The 22682-nt window shown below is 44.0% G+C and overlaps 1 protein-coding gene across 4 annotated transcripts in view; it reads right to left on the bottom strand.

Annotated features, from left to right (window-relative positions):
• Positions 1 to 3672: 3672 nt before the first annotated feature.
• GGA2 (golgi associated, gamma adaptin ear containing, ARF binding protein 2) overlaps positions 3673 to 22682 on the bottom strand; it is a 34009-nt gene continuing 14999 nt past the window's right edge. For 3 of the 4 annotated variants that reach the window (XM_060078151.1, XM_060078155.1, XM_060078154.1), the window contains exons 6-17: positions 21528 to 21631; positions 19967 to 20047; positions 19292 to 19429; positions 18128 to 18209; positions 15545 to 15670; positions 14657 to 14779; positions 14332 to 14360; positions 13805 to 13938; positions 12271 to 12428; positions 9615 to 9784; positions 8523 to 8633; positions 3673 to 7954 (exon numbers count right to left, since the gene is read on the bottom strand). In XM_060078151.1, the coding sequence (XP_059934134.1) occupies positions 7844 to 7954; positions 8523 to 8633; positions 9615 to 9784; positions 12271 to 12428; positions 13805 to 13938; positions 14332 to 14360; positions 14657 to 14779; positions 15545 to 15670; positions 18128 to 18209; positions 19292 to 19429; positions 19967 to 20047; positions 21528 to 21631 (1367 nt within the window). In that variant the 3' untranslated portion in view covers positions 3673 to 7843. The remainder of the gene's footprint in view (positions 7955 to 8522; positions 8634 to 9614; positions 9785 to 12270; positions 12429 to 13804; positions 13939 to 14331; positions 14361 to 14656; positions 14780 to 15544; positions 15671 to 18127; positions 18210 to 19291; positions 19430 to 19966; positions 20048 to 21527; positions 21632 to 22682) is intronic. The other variant, XM_060078153.1, reaches the window with a different exon arrangement.

Below are 22682 nucleotides of genomic sequence, written 5' to 3'. Positions count from 1 at the left end.
TCTCAAGACAAAGACATCTCCCAGCATTCTTTAAAGTTAAGTGTGTCCAAAAAAAATAACACATACACACTACTGGATAAAAAACAGATAATCAACAAGGACCTACTATATAGCACAGGGAACTCTACTCAATATTCTGTAATAACCAATATGGAAAAAGAATCTGAAAAAGAATGGATATGTGAATATGTATAACTGAATCACTTCGCTATACACCTGAAACTAACACAACATTGTAAACCAAATATACTCCAATATAAAATTAAAATTAAATAAGTAAATGAATAAATTAAAAATTAGCTGTAAAAAAAACAAAAAAAAGTTAAGTGTGTCCACGTGACTAAGTACTGGCCACTGGAACGTGAGCAGAACTTTTATGTGGGACTTCAAGGAGATGTTCTTAAAAGAATGGCGTGTACACTACTCTCCTTCTTTCCTGCTGGCTGGAATGTGAACGTGATGGCTAGAATTATAACTGTCATCTTGAACCATGAAGTGTTTTTAGGAATTAAGTCACTCGTGGCAGGGCAACAGATTGACGGCGTCTAGGTGCCTGACCGCGGACTGCACACCAGTCCTAGTTTCACTACCTCTGGGGTTCTTGAGAGTGTTACAGGTTGAATTGTGTCTCCCCCCGCTGACCCCCCAGAAAAGATACAAATCCTAACCCTAGTCCCTCAGAATGTGACCTTATTTGGCAATAGCATCACTGCAGATGAAACCAGTTAAGATGAGATCTTACAGAAGTAGCATGAGCCCCTAATCCAATATGATCAGTATCCTTACAAGATGGTCATGGGAGACACACACAGGAAGAACACCACATGACAATGAAGGCGGAGACTGGAGTGATGCAGCTAAAAGCCAAGGAATGCTAAAGACTGTCGCAGATCACCGGGATCCTCCTGCAGGTTTCAGACTGAGCATGGCCCTGATTTCAGACTTCTAGCCTCCAGAACTGCCAGACGATAAATTTCTGTTAAGTCACCCAGCTTTGCTCAGGAATGCCGGGAAGCTAATACAGAGATCTAAATATCTTTTAAGCCACTGTAACCTTGAGTTTTTTCCATTTCCTGCAGTTGATCCTAATCTTAACAAATATAGAGAGGATGGTCAGATTTTATCAAATGCAACCCTTTTTGCTGTCTCTGCAAATATTAGGTTATGAGTATCCTTGGCAAAATTTCATTGGTTTCCATGAGAGCAGGAGAGGTTTTGAAATGAACGTAGTGACGAAATGGAAGTCACCACAAGTTAAGGTAGTAAATTAAAAAAGGGAAATCTCAGATGAGGCAATTTGAGGAGAAATAATAGCACCTATATTTAAAGAGTACCTATCATGTCTGGTATTTTGGTGACCTCATTAAATCCTCACCAAAACCTATGAAGTAGATTTTTACCATTTTTACCATTTAAGAATATAAAAACCAAGGCCGAGTTGTTAAGTGACTTGCCCAAGGTGGCAAGAAAACTAGAAACTTAACCTGACCCCAAAACCCACGCTTGTTTCACTCTACCGTGCAGGGCTACCAGAAACAAGGCAGGAGGAATGGGGAGGGTTGCAGGGAAGACTCAAGCAGCCCTGGGCCCACAGGAATGGAGCCAGTGGAAGTGAGAGGCTGGAGATACATGGAAAGTATCAGCAACTTCATGTGCCAGTTTTAATACAAAGCACTTTCAGCATATAAGTGATTGATACCATCTGCTGTCAGAAGAGAGGAAAGCAGGGGCTGTTCTTTTTTATTACACAGTTCATACTGATAATGGCATTATTGCCAAGTCATCTATAGTTACATTAAAAAAAAGCCAAGTGTGGAACAGTTCATTTGTTTAAAAATGCCTAGAATATCTCCAAGGACAGATGAGGAACAAGTAATATTGTCTCCTAGGAGGGTAACCGGTTGGTGGGAAGAATTTCCACCTTTTGTTGTTTTAGTTTTGAAAAACTAACATTGAGAATTAAAAATAATGCTTTTTCAGTTTAGAAACTTTAGAAAATTCAGATAAATTTTAAAGAAAACAAATCTGTAATTCTAGGACCCAAATATAAAGTCATACATACATACAAATACCTGAGTTGTTTGGTTTTAAAACAGAACAGATTACAATAGCGTCTTATGGTAAACAGATAAATTGTTACAATATCCAATCTCCCCTTCTTCCTTAGCCAAGTGTGTGGCATTGTATGCAAATATGACAATTTCTTAGCCTTCTCTGCACCTTGGAGTGGCCATGCTACTAAATAGCCAATAAGATGTGAATGCAAATATCACATAAAATTTCCAGGAAACCTTAAGAACGTCAGCAGTCTTCCTCTATTCCTGGCTCCCCCACTCCCTTCCTGTTGCCGAAAACAGTCAGCAGTTAAAGCTTGTAACATAATGTTGAGGAGCACATCCTTGGGTGCTGACTTAGGGCCTAAGAATGTCGCTTGCCACTTCCGTAAACAAAGGATGTTGCAGCCATAAAGCCATCAACCACGGCAGCTGCCCGTGGTGTACTGTGAGGGGAATCAGAATGGAAAAAAACAAGATACTGGCCCTAGATAGTTAAGATGCACATCAAAGGAATGATTTCAGAGTCCAGGCTCTTGCATCTTTCCCATACGTAGAAAAGCACAAAAATCATTAACTTGAGATGTCTGTTTTTGTGATTAAAAGTAATTTTTTGATGTTTAAACACATGGGGGAGAGTGTTGTTTTTTCCCCAACAAAAACTCCTATATATCCTGGCTCTTCCCTTACCTTTTTGGAACAGTCCCTCAGAGCTATGAGTGGCTGTATCGCTGGCTACAATTCTCAGTTAAGTCTGCCAAATAAAATTCTCAACTTTTAAGTTGCGCATTTTTTTTCAGTCGACACCACAAATGGTTTGGGACTATTTCTGGCTTTCTTTTCAATGAGAAAATAAACCTTTGCGTTTAAGCCACTGTTGTCATTTCCTTATTAAACATGAGGCTGGTTGTTTGATTCTATTAGGAATAAACAACGAATGAGAGAAAATGCCTTTTCTACATCTATTGAGATGATCAAATTGTCCATTTGAGCTATTAATGTGGCTGACTGCATTCCCAAAGGCTTTCCACAGTGTATTCTTTCAATATGCCACTAGCTTTATTTTATTTATTTTAGCCACGCCACGTGGCTTGCAGGATCTTAGTTCCCCGACCAGGGATCGAACCCGTGCCCCCTGCAGTGGAAGCGCGGAGTCTTAACCACTGGACCGCCAGGGAAGTCCTGCCACTAGCTTTAAAGTTAATATTTTACCTATGCATTCAAAAACAAGAATAGACTAAAAGGTATCTGCTTCAGATTTTGGTGACAGGGTTATGACTTTTAGAATTGCATAGTCTTGTTTATAAAATTTAACTGAATGTTTTATAGGAAGTGTTGTTGATTAGTTTCTAAGTATATTGTTATGGATTTCTGCTTTTGACTAGACTTAGGCGTAAGGTTTCCAATGTTTTGTTACCTTTCTATCCTTGACATTTACTGCATCTCAGTATTAATTTGAACCTTGCCAAAATTTAAAATATTTGCTTGATTTCATGAGGTAAACTTCAAATAGTCATAGGGACTTCCCTGGCGGTCCAGTGGTTAAGACTCCGCGCTTCCATTGCAGGGGGCGAGGGTTTGGTTCGATCCCTGGTCGGGGAACTAAGATCCCACAAGCCTCACGGCACGGCCAAAAAAGTTATGGGTAAGTCAAGTCTGTTCATGTACTGGAAGCCAGGTGGACAAGCAAACAGTAAATGAAATATGAGTCTTAGCTTAGTCCTATGAAGTACTGGAGTCACTTCACATTTATTAACTCACTTCTCAAAACAATCTTATTATGCACTTTACAGGGAAGGTAGCGGAAGAGGACAAATTACTTGTCTCAGGTCACATGGCTAGAGGTAGTACGTGAAGCTAAAGAATGGAATTACAAGTAAGGGTTGATTTAATTACTTCAGACTGTTGGGGCTTCAGAAGATCTCAAACTTTAAAAGCCTATGTATCTGGAGCCTGTAACACTGCAATATGTTTTTCAGCTTTTAAAATCATAGTATTACCTCTAGCTGTGGGATAAAGTAAGTGTTCAAGAATAAAAGTCAAAGGAGCAGAATGTTTACACATTTTTAGATGCAAGCTTTCTCAGAATGAACATGGTATAGTTGGGAATGCATTGGGCAAGGGAACTAAAGGCCTGGAGTTTTTCCATTTCAGCTTACTTTAAATGTGTGATGAGATCTCTGGACCTTGGCCCTATCTTCTCTGAGGATACTTCCTGCTTATCTACTTGACTCCGTCTCTTTCCAGATGAAAGAGGTCAGGCTGTTACTGCTTAAAAAAATATGAAACAAGCTATGGCTAGCACTCTATTGTTTTCTTCTTAGTTTAAAACAAACACACTAGTTTGTAGAATTTTGTATTTTGGGCCTGGGTAAGCATATTCTATATTAGATATATTCAAAGAATTTGTGATTTATGAACACTGTACTAAACACTATTTGTATGAGAATATCACCTTTGTTTTCAACCTTTCATGTTTGATCTCTCAATTTACACTATTTTATTTTTAATGGGTAATATTCATGTTTTTGGTCATTATTTATCCTTTTTTCAACGTTTACTATATCCACAGCTCATCGACTCTCAACGAGTGGCTCACAGATAGAGGAGCATTTTAGCCCAATCTTAAATCACCGAAGAGACAAAAGGAGTTAACGACAGGTGTAGTCAAAGAGATACGAGAAAACATGGCATTATCAAAACATGAAGGGACTTTCTTGTGGCTCTGGCAAAGTGTGCTCTATTCTTGACAGATGATGCCAGAAAGGTAAGGAGCATACAAAGTTACAGAAGGGCACCGAACGCCAGAGTAAACAACTTGAATTTGGCTGCATAGGCTTTTAGGGCATTAAGAAGCCATTCACAGTTTTTCAGCAGGGGTCAAGTGCCCAGGTATGTTACAGAATTCTGATGCTGGCAAGTATAATGGCTCAGAGGAGAACTGAGAGGCAGGCTACAGCACCATCCAAAAAAAAAAAAAAAAAAAGCCAAACCAGGGCAGTGACGATGTGAATGCAGTGGAGAGGGCAAGATGTGATACTATTTAGAAACAGACTAGACGAGACAAAAGTACTGAGGGGGATGGAGACGAAGCAAGAATCAAGGACCTATGAAGGCTTGGATAGGTGCTTTCAAATAAAAGAACAGAGAGAGAATGAGAGAAGCGGCTGTGTTCCATTCTAAGCACGTGGAGGCAACAGTGGAACCTCCAGATAGATATCCATTAGATGGCTTAAAATATGGACCTGATGTCAGCAAGGAGGTGGAAGCCTGAGATAGAGGTCTACCACTCATCTAGTAGTTAACTGCCCAGAATGCTTAGAAAAGTCCTAAGGACTAAACCCTATGGAAACACATTTAAGGGACAGAGGAAAAAGAACAGTCAGAGGTAGGTCAAGAAATAGGGATGACAGGATCCCGGAAGGAAGAGTTCAGGATAGGGGAAAATACTGGATCGTCAGTGCCAACGCTCCACCAGACACATTGTGGATTTGTCTCTCCCCATCAGAAGACCCACGAGGGCAGGGACCTTCTATCACTGCTGTATCTGCAGTGCCTACGACAGTGCTCGGCTCACAGTAGCTAGTCAACAACAACTTGCTGAGTGAATGAAAGATACGGGTTGGTTCTTAAGTGGTCGCTGAACTTCATAATTACAAGGCACTGATAACATAAACCAGGGCCACTTTCAGGACACCCACCTCCCTTCCCCCTTACCCTGTCCAACTCTATCTAAGCAGAGCACCACCGGGAGTCTGTCGCCCAGAAGACAGAAGAATGTTCACACTCAGTGAGGCTACCTTTTAACTATGTGATAAAGGTTTTTTCATGTGTAGGTCTCATTCACCCATTTTTGACGGAAGTTCTAGGTAGGCATCGTCTTTATGATGGTCACCTCTAGGAGACTTTATGAAATAGCTAGAGCCTATAAAAGCTATATAGAATTTTTTTTTTTCCCGGTATGCGGGCCTCCCACTGTTGTGGCCTCTCCTGTTGCGGAGCACAAGCTCCGGACGCACAGGCTCAGCGGCCATGGCTCACGGGCCCAGCCGCTCCGCGGCATGTGGGATCTTCCCGGACCGGGGCACGAACCCATGCCCCCTGCGTCGGCAGGCGGACTCTCAACCACTGCGCCACCAGGGAAGCCCTGATATATAGAATATTTGAACACAAAATTTTAGATTAAAATGAACCTTATGAGTTATGCCAAATGAAGAAGTCACCCCATCATTTATCTGTTTTATGAGTTTTCACATTTGCTTTAAAAGTAACATACCTTGATTTTTTACAGCTCCCATCCCCACCATAGTGCTGGCAGATTTCCAACTATATGTAGAAGGTAAAAGATCAGACTGTGGAGTACCAGATTTTGTGATAAAAACAGAGCCTTGCAGTTTCTGAGGCAGAATCCTACCCAGACAGGTGAGCTGCTTGGATCTTGCATCCTTCATCAGGCCATCTCAGCCAGGCTCAGCTCTCTTCACCCATCCATCAGGCCAAGCGAGACTTGTAAAACATGCACAAATGCCTAGCACATTGTAGGTGCTAAGTATTAACCGACTGCAGGCCTGAATTTTTCCTTCACACCATGACGGTAACAAGAATCCACCTCTCTTCCAGCTTCATTCAGATCCTCAGGGCTTCTCTTCACTGAAGCAGTTCTTCAGGTGCCACATCCTTCAGGAAGTCTTCCTTACTTCAACAGATGAATGATCTCTTCAAGCCTATTATCTCTAAATGCAACAGGCTTTGCATCTCCTACTTACTCAAAACTCCACAGAGTATATTTGCTACACGGGTATTTATTCAATGACTTTCTGTATTTAGTCATCACTTTTCATTGCTAAACTCACGTCATATCTCATTTGCATCACAGTTCTTCATTCTGGATTGTGAAGTCAACAGGCCAGGGCGAACCTGTTTGTTATGATTTACAATGACTGGCATGGTGTCACAATCAAAGAGCTCTGGGTAAATGCTTGTGGTGAAAGAGGATGAGGATGGAGATGAGGGTCCTGAGGAAGGGTCCAGACAGGCTGCCCGACCCACGGAACCTGAGGCCTGAATAAGGCCTGGGATCCGCTTTCCCCTCTGCCCTGAAGGGTCCATCTATGGGCAATTCTAAGGCACAGTGGTGAAGGACATGATCGGCCCACCAAGCGCGGTCCTCTGGTCTAGTGGCAGCCCCTCGCCTAGAACACAGTGCAACAAGCATTCCATTTAGAAGATCTTCCTGAACACATGCAAGCAGCATTCGCTAATGGAAATGGAGACAAGGTCTTTCTTGGAAGAGGGTGTCCCAGAAGACACTCTGCCCCAAGACCAACCAGGTCCCTTTTAAGGTCCCTGAGAACAGCAGCCTGGGAGCAACCAAGTCTTTCAAAGGCTGACAAGGCACAGAGTGGATGAATGAAAAGATAATAATACATGGAAAACAACAACAACTTCGGCTTATAAAACCTCCAACCTGAGGCAGGGACATCAGTGTCCACCAACATGCAAAACCAGATATGATCATAGCAGATGGTTATCAGAAATGCTTTAGCATTTCCCACACTGCCCACATCCCTGCCCCTCAGCCCCCGGGCCACACACACACACACACACACACACACACACACACAGACACACACACAATATCTGCAGAATAAGTCAGAGGTTGGCATCCAGAGCCTGATGTCAGGATAGAACTCTTGGCACTCTGCAATAAATCACTGTGATTAGTCCTATCTAGACAGCAAAAGTAACACTGGCCTAAGCCTGAATGGCCAGGTCTGTCCAGTGAGGAGTTAGGCTGCACCCAAGACTGCCAGGTCTGGAAAGTCTTTCACTTCTCCTACTTCGCTGAAAGGCTGTCCACCCTGGTTGAATGTCAGTTTATACCGTAACCGGATGGGCTCCTGAGCAAAGATAAAAGATGTTATATTAGTGGGGAGTGAACACAGAGACAGGCCCAGAGTAAAAGCCTTTACCCACCCCGTAGTCACCAAGTGACAATATATGTTATATATATATGTTATATATATGTATATATATGTTATATATACATATATAACAATATATGTATGTTAACTCCACCCAAGTGAGGGCTTCAAGCAACTGTATGACAGGCATACCCTGGCCTTGACCCTCTGGGACTACAAACACAAAGGGGGCCAGGCTTACATCCTGGGAGTCCTCCCACGCTTTTGCAGTCCTGGAGACCAGCTAAGAGGACAGACTGGCCTCACCCTTTCAGAGGATTCCATGGGATTAGGGAGAGTGTGTACCACTCCCTTGGTCCCCAGCTATGACAATCTGGTCACAGATCTTTCAATGAGCCCCAAAGGAAAACGGACTCTGGCAAGGGATGTTCTACCACCATCCCAACCAACGCAAGACCTCAATATACCTCTCTCCACCTGCCCAGCTGCCTCCCCAGAGTTCAGGGGCCCCCATTTCCCTGCTACCACAGACACCAGAACATACTTTGTGTGGATTGTCAAGCAGCAGCATCTGAGAGATCACAGCTGGAGGCATCAAAGGACTGAAAGCAGGAAGCTTGGAGCTGGACGCTGGCTGTAGTTTCACTCTCATTGACTATTGGGGGGGAAAAGAATCCAACATATAACTCATTCCTAACAAACTACAGCTTTAATGAGGGAGATCAGGCGAACAGGAGAGCTTGGCCTCCACCCCACCAATTGATGAAAGGATCCAAAAACCCTACCACTCATACATGGAATGTATCGAAGTTGTGTGATCAAAGGTTGGCTTCTGAGAGGCAGCATGAAGAGTGAGAGCATATCTTGAGTTGAATTCTAACTCTGCCTTTTACTAGCTCTGTGATTTGGGGCAAAATATTTAACCTTTCTGAACCTTGGATTGATAATTTAATTTATAAGACAGAGGTAATAATAGCACATGCCCTACAAAATTACCGTGAGTATTAGAAAACACATAGTTTATTTCTGTCTGCTTTGAATTCTTCCTTTCAGAACAGGCCCCTTGCCCATTTCTCGTGATTCTGGTATGGCTGTTAATCTGTGGGGAGCTACTTCCCTCGAGAAAAAAACATAACATGCAACTTGGCCAGAGTACCTCATACCCCTTAACACGAGTTACTGGTCCAAGGTATGCAAGTAATACCAACAAGGCCAATCGTAGCCCTTCCTTAGGGAATCAATATGCATGCCTCCTGTCAGGGGAGAGTTTCCTTCTGAGATAAAAAGCGATAAGGACCATGTAACTCTGGAGCTGCTGGTAACCATTTTCCTGCTTGGTGGAGGGAGTCTATGAGAGAACAGGGTCCAGAGAGGAAAAACAAAGTCAAGAGATGGAAAGTGACAGATTCTTAAGGAACTGTTTAAGAATTTACCTGAATCCAGCCATATCTGAAGTCAGACGTTAAGGAATCCTCAGTTAAATGAGCCAACAAAATTCCCATTTTATCTTAACCTACTTTGAGTGAAGATTCTAACCCTTCCAACCTAATAGATAACATCCCAGCAAAGGACCTGGTGCTCAAAAATGATAGCCTTTATTGAAAAATTCAAAGGAGCGGGCCAGCCGCTGACTCACCTTTGGCACAGCTACTTGAAACATGATGTCCCAGACAGGCTGGGTGGCCGTGCTCATCATGGTCAACAGTAGCACCTGTACTTCTGGGTGGCCAGGGGCCCCAGTCTGGGAAAAGTGGAGCAGAATTCTGAATCCATTCCGGTCATACACGATAAGAGGAGGCAGGTTGCCTGGTAGAGAAGGACCCAACCGAAAGGATTAGCACTATTACAGACTCCCCTGAAAGAGGAGCCATGCTTGAAAGAGATGTGCACCTATCACCAAATCCTGTTGCTTCTCCAGTCAGAACAGCTCCTGGAATCAACCCTCTGCACCACCATAATCCAAGTCCTCGTTACCTCTAGTTGGACTCCTGTGACATTCCAAACGTATCTCTCCCCTCCATCCAACCATCCAGTACCAGTTTAAGAAAAACAAACATTTTTTTGAGCAAGAAATGATTACGATTAAAATAATGGATGAACACTATAGAAAATACAGGATACCATAAAGGAGAAAATAAAAAACACCCTTAATACTCCCCAGAAATAAGCACTGCTAACATCTGGGCCTATATCCTGGTTTTTCTTTGGTACGACTACATACACATAACATCTCTTATATTTAATTTTACAGAACTATAAAGACAGTAGATCTCTTCAAATGAATTAGGTCTTGGAAATACTAAAGGGATTGTTCTAGTTTAGCTCAGAAATGATTCGTAAGTTAATTTTGGAAAAGATACATTAGACTAACCATTAAAAAAGAAGGGAGGGGGCCTCCCTGGTGGCGCAGTGGTTGAGAGTCCGCCTGCCGATGCAGGGAACACGGGTTCGTGCCCCGGTCTGGGAGGTTCCCACATGCCGCGGAGCGGCTGGGCCCGTGAGCCATGGCCGCTGAGCCTGCGCGTCCGGAGCCTGTGCTCCGCAACGGGAGAGGCCACAACAGTGAGAGGCCCGCGTAACGCAAAAAAAAAAAAAAAAAAAAAAAAAAAAAGAAGGGAGAGTAGGGCTATGTGCATTAACAAATACTCAGATATGTATGAAATTGCAACTGAAACCAGCATGCAGAACAGACCCAAATATGAGAATTTAACATGTCAAGAGCATATTATTTGAAAATTACTGGCTGATTCAATAAATGGCAGGCAGCTTGCTAACCAACTGGAAAAAATTTTAATGAAGATCCTTATTTCATGCCAAACATCACTTAACAAAATGCACATTATAAAAATATAGTTTAACAATGAAACTGTCAGAGATTTAAAAGACTGAAAATACTCATGAGGTATGGAGGTGAGGTTATGGGGAAAACGGCAACCCTTCCAGGAAGGAACTTGGTAACGAAGATCAAAATTTTAAATGTCTACACCCAGCATTTCCACTTTTAAGCATATATCCTAATGCAATAATCAGGAAAGTTTCAAAAATGGATCTCCATTTTTTGCAGTGGGTGTTCACTGTAACACTGTTTATAACAGTAAACAACTGGAAACAAATTATTCTTCAGAAAGAAACTGAATAAATGAGTTACAGTACATGTTAGTGCCATAAGAATGAATTCATTTTTAAAAAATCAAGGTTTTGAAGCATAAGGGCATGAAACAATGCTATAGCTTAAAATATTAAATAAAGCAGGATATAAAACAGTATATATACTATGGTGACAATTTATTAAACATACGTACATGGATAAAACAGGAAAACACATCAAGACATTAACAGAACTTCCATTTCTGGATGGTAACGGTAGAGATGATTTTAATTTTCTGCTCTATTCTATCTTTTCTAAAACTATATTGAATTTTGTTTTTAATTTTGTTTTTAAATAATTTCAGATTTACAAAAAGTTACAAAAACACAAAGAATTCCCATGTACCCTTCACCCAGCTCCCTCAAATGTTAACATTTTATATAACTACAGTGCAATTATCAAAACCAGGAAATTAACAATGAACATTTATTATGTTTAAATAAAAATTAATAAAGTAAGTATGCAAAGGGCCCCCACTGCTGACTTTATTTCCTCTGCCTGGTTCCAGGGCCCTCTGTAATCTGAGCTCACCACACTGAGCCACAGGAAGGCCCTGTGCCCAAGGAAGAGGCCCTGTGCCCAAGGAAGAGGCCCTGTGCCCAAGGAAGGGGCTCTGTGCCCAAGGAAGGGGTCCAGGCCCTAGATCTAAAGACCCCAGTTGTTTCCCGCTCACATACCAGTGTGCTGACCACAGGCAGTCTCACCTTACTTAGCTGGGCCTTCCGTTTCCTTTTCTTTGTAAGGGAGGTTAATAGCTACTTTTCCTGCTTTAATGAGGATCATTAGAAAGGAAGAGGATCACCAGCCAAATTCTTCCTTTCTTTCTAATTCCACCTCTTCTGAGTTTTTTCAGATCACACTGAACATTCCCTTCTTGAATTCCAAATGAAGATCATCTCCGTAAGTGGATTCAAGGCCCCTAATTAAATTCCACCTGCCAATATCCTTCAGTGTCAACTCCAGGACAGAGAAAACTAAAAAAGTACTAGCTAAGAGACGATGGGCCACCCGCCTTATTCTCTGTCCCCAGGCAATATCTCTCCCCAACTCATCTTCCCCAGTTTAAGAGCCACCCATACCAATCCAGAGTGGATAAAGCTGGGCATCTAACAGAAAGGGAAAAAAAGGGTGAAACTGTACTTACTGGGCTTAACAGACTCCAAAGGGACAAATACTTGAGCCAGAGGTGTATTCTGGGAAGATGGAGAAGAAGCCAATGGGCCAGCCTCCCAGGACCAACCTGGAGAGGACTTAGTACCTGGTGGCACTTCCTTGGGGATACTTTTCTGCGGAATATAATTCCTGCAAAGAAATAATATCAAGATTGGCAAAAACTGTAGAGAATTCCAGGAATCTGATTAGGTTTTGTGAAAAATAAGGGGAAAAAAATAAATACATGTGCATGTGTATATGTGTGTATGTATATATTTTACGGGTGTATGACTTTAGACAAGTAATCTAACCCATGCCTCAGTTTTCTTACTGTAAAATAGAAACAGTTTAGTATCTATCTCATAGGCTGTTACAAGAATTAAATGAGGAAGTATATGAAGATCACTGAGCAGAATGTGTGCATACAATAAGGACCCAATAAAGTAATTAATGTTGTAGTCGTCAGGCAGTCTCTGACAACAAGTAGCTCAGTCAGATGAAGCTTCCCATACATGATCACCAGCGTGACGTAAGCTAGGAAGATGACAGCACAAGTTACACTGACCACTTCATGATTTTGTCCATTTGGAGTAAAAACATTTATGGAAAACCAAACTCCAGACGTAACTAACCCACCAAAATTAGAATTATTACTGACCCCATGTCAAGTGGTTATAAACAGTAAACTAGGAAGAAACCCCCTACGGGTACTAACAAGAATGATCTCCCAGCACATCTCCGTTTCCACCCTGCTCTGTGGTCCCCACCAGGGACACAGGCTCTCAGGCTGTTTGGGGGAAGGCAAAGTGTTCCAGCCTTGCCAGAGGCAAAGGGACAGGATCTATGAAAATATGTTTATACTCATACCTAAGAGCACCTCTACTTTTATAAATCTGTACTATAGAAACACTGCAGGTTCCTCCAACCTGGAAGCTATGTAAATATCCACAAGAGGGAAATGATTAAATATATATATTACATGCATATGAATTATTATTCAGCTATTAGAATGAGGCAAGTTTACATAAATTGATGGAAATGTATCCAAGATGTGTGATATAAAAACCACAGTGGAGTAGTTTGTAAATTATAATCTGATTTGTGTAAACATAAGCCACAGTAACACATTACTACATGTGTAGAAAAAAAGCAAAGAAGGACCATTCAACACTGTCTTTAGAGAGTGACATTTGGGACTTTCTATATTATCTATTTCTCTAGTAATCAAACTTTGCTTCAAATTACACTGAAATAGGGGGGGAAAAAAAAACAACCTATAAAGACAAAAACCATCATCATCATCTACTGCTGTTGCTCCTTAAACGGCGTTTTGGAGGTCCTGGCCAAACGTGTACTTTCCTGACTTAGGATGCGGAATAAAAGGAGCAGCACACACTGAACTCCGACAGAAAGGAAGCAGCCCTTCAGGGAGAGCAGCATCCCTGGGCCCCGCTGCCTGGCCTCGCGCAGTGAGTGAGCACTGCACCAGGAGCCACTCTTCTACGCTCCTTGCCCACAAGACTCACAGAGGTCCTGGAGACGGCTGTGGGGAGAGGAGATCCAGCAAGTTCTTTTCTGCAGAAGGGCTCTGAACACCACCACCCGGCAGTGTGCTGGTGGCAGGGTTCCTCTTTTCCTGACCGCAATTCTGACTCGCAACCTGTCAGACCAGGAATGACTAAAGTAAGGCCAGAGCATGGGTGACTATGAGCCATGGTAACATCGTGGCACAGCTCTCCTGACCCCAAAGCCCAGGCTTACTACATTTCCTGGGGCAGGTGGAGAAAGGTCAAGAGGACATGACTCCTCAGCAGACCCTTAGTAAGCAGGAGCCTGGATACAACAGAAAAGGGTAGGGAACAAGGAGAGCAAAATCCCTCCAGGGGTTCAAGCCAGACAGTAGAGGTGAGGAAGAGGCTTTGGACCTCTGAGTCCACAGTGCCACCAGGCTATGCTGTAGCCCTCCCCCCTCCCCCAGGCAGTGCTGCCCTCATGAAGGTAGGTTTGAGGGACTTCCCCTCTCCTCTCCGGTCCCTAGGAAGAGCTTCCTTACCTTTTTGGTAACTGGGCCATCACTGATCCCTGTAAAGAAGGAACAGAGTGAGATGCACATCAGTAGCTCTACCTGATATGAATTGGAGACTGATACCATCATCCTTTCTAGAACACTTAGAAAGCCTAGACAAAACAAATTACCCAAAGTCATTCAACTCATTCATGGCAAATCTGAAACTGAGTACGAGGAGGACCTCTCTGAACTTCCCGGTATACCCAATTCCCTCCCAAACCAGGCACACTCTCGCCAGGGGGAATGGGCTTACTCTCTCCCTGGGAATCACGACCATTCTGTGCCTGCTGCCCCTAAACACCACCCTCACCTAAGGCTGCCAGGTCCTGATGCAGTAAAGATGGCGCCACAGTCCCAGCCTGCTCGGATCCACTGTCCACCTCCAGGTCAATCAGGGGGCAGTTCTTCATGCAGCCTGTTGGATTCTGAAAGACTAGAAAACAGACGGTTAGGAAAAAAAGTCAGTCAGAATAAGAGCAAAGTCTCCACTTAAAGGCTATCAGTTTCCCTCAGGCCTCCTCCCAATCAAAAGACATCACATCACCCCATCCTTAAGCACACCCCAGATGAACCTTCCACCTCAGCTGACTGGCTTGACTTACAGCCTTGAGTGGCATATGAAATACGAGGTCACCAGAGGAACTGCCTTCCCACCCCAGTAAACACAGAATCCTCTAATGGTCCATTCAACCTGGACAGTAGCAGAGCTGACTGCTCCAGGTCAGAGGCCTGTGAGGTTCTGACCACAGCGAATCAGAATCATCTCGCGTGCTCGATAAAAATGCGGGTCCCAGCTCTAAGTAGTCTTGATTCAGAAGGTCCAAGAATCTGCATTTTAACCAGTACTCCAGATGATTCCGATTTAGCTAGCCCGGCACTAGGAACCACCTGAAGAAGGTCATATTTTTTTTGGTGTGAGATCCCATAAGTAAGCACTCACGAGAGGTGCAATCCAAACCTGGGCACGGTATAGCCACCGCTTCTGTTTACAGCCAAAGCTAGTTCCAGCCTAGCAGTCAACCCGGGATGGCACGTGGGGCAGAGGCTGGCTATATAAAACCAGTTCTCAAGGGAAAGGGAAAAGAGGACATGCTCTCTCATTTCTATACCATAACCCAGAGCATGCAGGGATCCATTTCTTTCCCGGTGTTTGCAGGCTGCCCCACGGCAGAGGGTGGGAGAAGCTCTCTGCACATACCTCTGGAAACAGGTATGTCTCCCAAAGAGCTGGCCACTGTGTTCCCAAAGGTGACACGGCCCTCCATCACCTGTTTGTACAGCAGAACTCCCTGGGTGAGGAGGTCATTTGCCTGGAGAACCTCCGCTGAAGAATGAGAGAAAAATCAGAATCCCCTGGTTTAGCTACCAACAATCTCAGTCTTTTTTAAGCCACTCCACAAAGCAGCTGTCTACCAGGTTCAGTATATTCACGCCTCCTGCCCCCAGATCACGAGATCAGTCCCCTGGCACACACAGTCACTCAATCCCTGAACCTCAACACTTTCTTCACAGGATGTAGGAGGAACCAAATTTTTTCACTTTCTTTCTCTGTACTGTCCAATATGATGGCCAACACTTGAAATATGGGTCTTTCAACTGAGGAACTAAAACTTTAATTTTAATTCAAAACTTAAAGCTATTTTGTCAATGTGGATGCAAATATTAAAAGAAATTTTTGGTACTTTATTCAGTTATTGGGAAGCATGTAGGAAACAAGTTGGAACACGAATCTACTTTTTCACCTGTAAATTTTATAAAACCTAAGTACAGATCAAGTATTCCTGATGAAAATCTGACATCCAAATTGAAACATCCTGTAAGTATAAAATATGCAGTGGATTTCAAAAATGTCAAGAGTATCTCATGATCTGGTTTACCTACAAGAAAGCCTCTCCTAGGAGAGAGACAGAACAGCAACAGGGCCAGGGGCTATGTATAACACTGCAGGCCATGGTACTCGGAGAGCACTGCAAGAGCGACCAACTATTCATTTCCTGTCAATTTTTAAACTGGATGGAAGTTGTGAACTAACACGAGGTTGAATTCACCTGGCAAAGTGTTTTATTTGGCATGTGCAAGGTGATTAAAATTTAAATTCTGTGACCTCTGACTTCATTGCAACCGGAGGAAATAACGGGTTTGGACAATAATTACATCACAAAAAACCCAGAAAACCAGATACCATGGGCCTCTTCACATCACCTGTGAAGCATTCTTGCTCCCCGGCACACGCCCCGCCATTTGAACCTGAATCTGAACAAGCCTCCTGATCCAATTTATAAGAAAGCAGGAATTTCAGAAATATCAGGAACAGAGAAACATTAAATACTGTGGGAGATGCCATCAGAAAATTGAGACCAAGAGAAACTCTGCAAGTCAAAGGACATGTTTTTCATGCATGAAGTAAAAAAGAACAGGGGCTATCCATTAAAAGGGACTTAAATATCAACCAATTACAAAGTGTGGTTTTTCTTTTTGATACTGATTTATAACAAACTTAAAAAAAAGAAAGAGGGTCAGCAAGGAATGATTAGAGGGAAAAATGCCCAGGAAAATCTGAACACTGACTGGTTACTTTGAAATGTTTGGAATTTGCTTAAAAATAGAATTGGGAGGACTTCCCCCGTGGCCCAGAGGTTAAGACTCCCCGCTTCCACTGCAGGGGGCACGGGATTCGGGGAACTAAGATCCTATAAAAATAAGTAAGTAAGTAAAGTAAATAAATAAATAAATAAAAGTAAATGCATAGACAGTCATCGAACAGACATCTAATAAGGTGCCAGATCTTATTAAAATAAAAAGAAAATAGAATTGGGGATGTAGGGAGGAGGAGGGAGGGAGAAAGCAGTACAGATAAAACAAGATCAAAAGACTGGCCATGAGTTGGTAATTATTAACAAAAGGTGAAGAGTACATGGGGATAGAATAAATCCCTTTTACGTGTTTTGAGATTTTCCATAAAATAAAATAGTTTTAAACGTTTCAATACCTGTGTTCAGGATTACAGTTCTCCCCTGTGCCTTCCACTTGGTATCCCCACTTAGACTCCCCACCCAGCCCCTGAAGGCACTTTGGGTGTGAAACCTTCCAAGGAGCCCCTCGCAGCTGTTTCTCAGACCTCTGAGAACGTTCAGCCTTTCTTCAAGCCTTCAATTGTAGCCGCTCTTTTTTCTATCCCCTTCACACCCAATCTACATGGTAAATTTCCACCCTTTTCTATGCTTTCAGACTTGCAGCTCATTTCTTGCTCAAACCTAGATTCCTCTGGAAATTAGAAGAATCAACTCAGGCCACACCTTCCCCAAGCCCAACCACCATAACACCTAGGGGCCACCATCTTGTTTTTGCGTCAGCAGCACGGCAGGAAGCCCCAAGTCTGTCCTGCACTCTTGGGTGCTGTCTATGCCTAAAGAATAAGACTGTATCAAGGGACTTCCCTGGTGGTGCAGTGGTTAAGAATCTGCCCGCCAATGCAGGGGACACAGGTTCAATCCCTGGTCTGGGAAGATCCCACATGCTGCGGAGCAACTAAACCCGTGCGCCACCTACTATTTATTGAGCCTGCGCTCTAGAGCCCGCAAGCCACAACTACTGAAGCCCACACGCCTAGAGCCTGTGCTCCACAACAAGAGAAGCCACCACAATGAGAAGCCTGAGCAACACAACGAAGAGTAGCCCCTGCTCGCCCCAAATGGAGAAAGCCCGCACACAGCAACAAAGACCTAACACAGCCAAAAATAAATATAATTTTTTTTTTAATTAAAGAAAAAAAAGATCATACCGAGCGCATCGTCATCATCAGTGGTATCGCTTGCCAGCCGGAACAGGGTGGGCCGCAGCTTTTCACACCTCTCATACACGACCTACAAAACAGAGCTTGTTATATAAATTCTCAGTAAGTGTGTTATAAAAAAAAGAAAGATCTCAAGATGTGTAAATGTGAAGAAATGGGAAATCTCTACACTGCTGTCAGAAATACAAAATGATACAAACACTCTGGAAAATAGTTTGGCAGTTTCTTAAAGAGTTAACTATACATGTAGCATATGACCTAGCAATCCCACGCCGAGGCATTTACCCAAGAGAAAGGGAAGTGTATGTTCACACAAAATCCTGTATACAACTGTTTACAGCAAGTTAATTCATAATCACCCAAAGCTGGAAACAACCCAAATATCCATCAACAGATGAATGGATATACATATTGTGGTATATGCATACAACGGAGTACCACTCAGCAGTAAAAAGGAATAAACTACTGGGATCTCCCTGGTGGTCCAGTGGTTAAGACTCCACCCTCCCCAGCATAGCACAGGAAGATCAGCTCGGTGCTTTGTGACTACCTAGATGGGTGGGATAGGGAGAGTGGGAGAGAGATGCAAGAGGGAGGGGATATGGAGATATATGTATACATATAGCTGACTCCCTTTGTTATATAGCAGAAACTAACACACCATTGTAAAGCAATTATATTCTGATAAAAATGTTAAAAATGATAATAATAATAATGAACACTGCTTTGCAATCAAAAAAAAGACTCCACACTCCCAAAGCAGGGGCCATGGGTTTGATCCCCAATCAGGGAACTGAGACCCCCACATGCCAAGCAGTGCAGCCAAAAAAAAAAAAAAAGAATGGGTCTCAGGTCTCAAATAATAACTCCAAGGGGGAGAAGAGAAGCCAGACCAAAAAAAAAAAAGTGTAATACTGTATCATTCCATTTATGTAAGAGTCTAGGAAATATATACTAATCAGAACAGAAAACAAATCAGTGGTTGCCTGGGGATGGGGAGAGAGGCAGGAACAGAAGGGAAGGGAACGAGGAAGTTGGGGACGGGTGAGGGACATAAATTTTGATTGTATGATGACTTCTTGAAATACATGTGTATTCCTAGTATGTCAGTGATACTCAGTCCCACCTGAAATTTAGTTTTAAAAAGAGTACCTGCAAGGCTGCCTGGTCTGGCGGGGCCTGCCCGGGCCTGCGGTACATGCTCAGCATTTCCTGCAGCACCTTCACGTGGCTCCGTACCTCCTCCACAGCACTGACTCTCTTGGACACCTTTTCTGATTTTTCTTGTTCCTTTTGGGAGACAGAGGATGAAGTGAGGGAGCAGAAGCTCTGAAGAAAGCCTGAACAAGCGCCGGGAAAGGGGCGCTGCACTGTGGAGAGCTCAGGGAAGCCACCAAAACACAGAGTGAATGGAGTGTTCACTCAGCGGGTAGAGAAGATGCTCAAGGCCTGGAATTCCTGGGACAGACAATGCAGTTTGGGGAGCTAGGACTACTCCTTTGCACCATCAGCCTTAATCCCTCTGGAAAAGAAATTCCCAAACCTGGATTCTATCCACACCAATACCGGTCACTGGGACGGAAACTGGTGTCTGTGAAATGCTTTGAGTTCCTAGACAGAAGTACTTGAGAAACCACAGCAGTTTCTGCTTCCAGTCACCACCTCACTGCCCTTCAGGGAGCCCACAGCTGTTCCCCGGTTCACGGCTAGGCGGCCATCCCTTCTCCCAGACAACTGTGTACCCACACCCTCAAGCACACACACACATACACACTGTCCAGCCCCTGTCAAATGCTGCTTCTGCAGAACCCCCTGGAAAATGCCCACCTCCTTGACCAAATTCTTGATCAGCCGGTTTGCAGCCTGAAGATCCTCAGGATGGTTGCTCTTCAGAAGCCTTGTCAGAAGCTGAAGAGGGAACAAGACTAGGTGAAACCAATTCCCTCTGTGTCAAACGGCCCAGACTGATAGCACCAGCAATAGCAGGATCAGCACTAATAACAGCTCGCACATTTTATACGCATTACCTTACCAAATCCTCACAACGACACAGTAACGTAAGGATTATGACCGTCCCCACAGACCACTGGTTTTTCCACGGGGTAGGGAGGTGGATGTCCCCAGGGAACCTCTGGCAAAGTCCACAGACATTTTCGGTTGTCACAACTGGGGGTTCTCCTGGCATCTAGCGGGTAGAGGGATCCTGTACACACTCTATCCTACAGTGCCTAACGACCTCCAACAAGAAAGTTAACTGGCCCAAAATGTCAACAGTGCCAAGGCTGTGTTGGACCGCATACTATGATGTGACAGACCTTGGCGATCTTGTCCACCTTATTCCCAATAGGTATAGGAGTCACTCACTCTTTGTTGGATGGATGGCAGGACAGGTGGAGATACTGAGTGCCAGGGAGTCTAAGCAGCTGACACAAGACTATCTTTCTCAGAAGTCCATGCCGCACCTCCTCCCCTGTTCCGCCCACCCTCTGCAATGGTGAAGCACCCGTAGGAGAGGAGGCCAGAGGGAAAGCCGCCCAGAACCCAGCACAGCCCTGCTCATTCTGCCCACAGTGAGCACCTAGGTCCAAGGGAAGAGTACAGCTGACAGTTGCAGTTGGAAGGCAGAGGGTACCAGAGGAGACCCATCCTCGGACTGGAGTCTTCCTGGTTCTACACTCACCAGACCTTGTGAGGGACCGAGAACACTAATGACCAAAAGCACTGCCACCTTTCAGGGGCACCCTGGAGTCATCCCTGGGTCTTGGCCTAGGTTTGGACCACCTTGCTTTTCCCTTCCCTCTCCTTACTGATGTCTGAGGAGCAACAATTCTGGGAGACAGTAATGGAAGGAAAATGGGTGAGATCACGCTTACTGACATGAAAAAGATCTGAGCCAACATACAACCAATTCTTTACTGCCCACTCTCCTCCCCTGACACCACACCCTGGATATGACCGACCACCCACATTACCCACTAGGGTTATCCTCTCGTACCTTCTTTCCCTCAGGAACACTGAACAGATAAAGTGAAAGATATAAAGAACAGGACACTTATTATTTGGCCTATCCACAAAGAAAACATCCAGACCTTCAGCTACCTCTCTCTGCTCCACAGGGAACTCAAAAGCCACCTCCCCACACTCTCCCACACTTTGGTTCAGGATCAGGGGACATGGCAGGAGAGTCCCTAAAAGAAGGGATCTGTGGGGGTGGGATGAATTGGGAGATTGGAATTGAGATATATACACTAATATGTATAAAATGGACAACAAATAAGAACCTGCTGTATAAAAAGGTAAATAAAATAAAATTCAAAAATTCAAAAAAAAAAGAAGGGGTCTGGTCAGACTCCAGGTAGGCCACCAAGGTCAGGGAGAAGCTCCTTACCTTTGACTTTTCTTCATCGGCATCAAAGATGGAGCTCTTGGGCCAGGGAGAAGGTGGGGGCAAGATTTTATCCACTGGTAGTTTAGGGTCTTGCTTTATGATTCCTAAAACATGCAATTCATGAATATACGGATATAGGTACCCGTTGACTTCAGCAGGATCCAGTATAAAGCCCAGAAACTCCTGGTTCCTGATGTCCCACCAGGAAAACAGTCAATGACCTTACAGAGATACACCCAGGGTATGATCAAGGCTCTGCATCCTCCCTTGGGAGGATCCATGGAACCAGTACAAAGTTAGGGAGGTCAGAGTCAACTAAATCAGAGCAGAACCGGACCGTAAGGCTAGTGGTCAACGGGCCTTACACTATACTAATACTGATCATTTTATGCAGGTATACAACCTCCCAGAGCCCAGAAATTAGTGTAGAATCCCCAATACTCCTAAAAATGTTAAGTGAGTGCATGCGACAGGGAGAAAAACAGTCCATCCTGAATCCAGGTTCTTCCCACAGAGCCCAAGAGAAAAGGAACATGGACTCCCAGCTTCTACACAGGACACACTCTGGGGCTCACAACACGAGAGGAATAGGCTCATTCTCCAAAGGCCTCACAAAAAGAGAATGGGAAAGGCCTGATGGCCCACTGAAATCCTTCTCTCCCGACAGAAAAGCGTCACACTGCTGGGGGAAGGACACCAAACCTGTTGTCCTTAGAACAGTGGTGAAAACCTACTGCAGCTGGAAAAAAAAGAAAAGAAAAGCCTGTGCCCCTGGGGGAGGGGCAGCAACGCGTCCCGGCCCAGACCCGAGTCGGGATGGGACAGGATCACAAACAGGTCCCACCAAGACCAGGGACACATGCCTGCCTGAGACTGAGGCTTACTCACAGCAGAACCAGCACCACCACCACCAGGCTACAGGCACTGAGGAACAAGTAGTAAGGGTCTACTGTCAGGAAAGGCGATGGAATAAGACCCCCTCTGAGGTGTAGAGCAAGAGGAAGACCCAAAGCTGAGAGTAGAACAGATACTGAGAGAAACTCTCTAGCAAGTCAGCCTCCACCCTCACCAGAAGCTAACACTAGAGGAATCTGGAACCTGGCATAGTGAGGGTAACTACAGCAACAACCATCTCAAACCTAGCTCAACTCCTGT

The sequence above is a fragment of the Mesoplodon densirostris genome, chromosome 16 (genome assembly GCF_025265405.1).
Source record: "Mesoplodon densirostris isolate mMesDen1 chromosome 16, mMesDen1 primary haplotype, whole genome shotgun sequence".
In the NCBI taxonomy this organism is placed as follows: Eukaryota; Metazoa; Chordata; class Mammalia; order Artiodactyla; family Ziphiidae; genus Mesoplodon; species Mesoplodon densirostris.
This window is presented reverse-complemented; position numbering and strand designations above follow the sequence as displayed.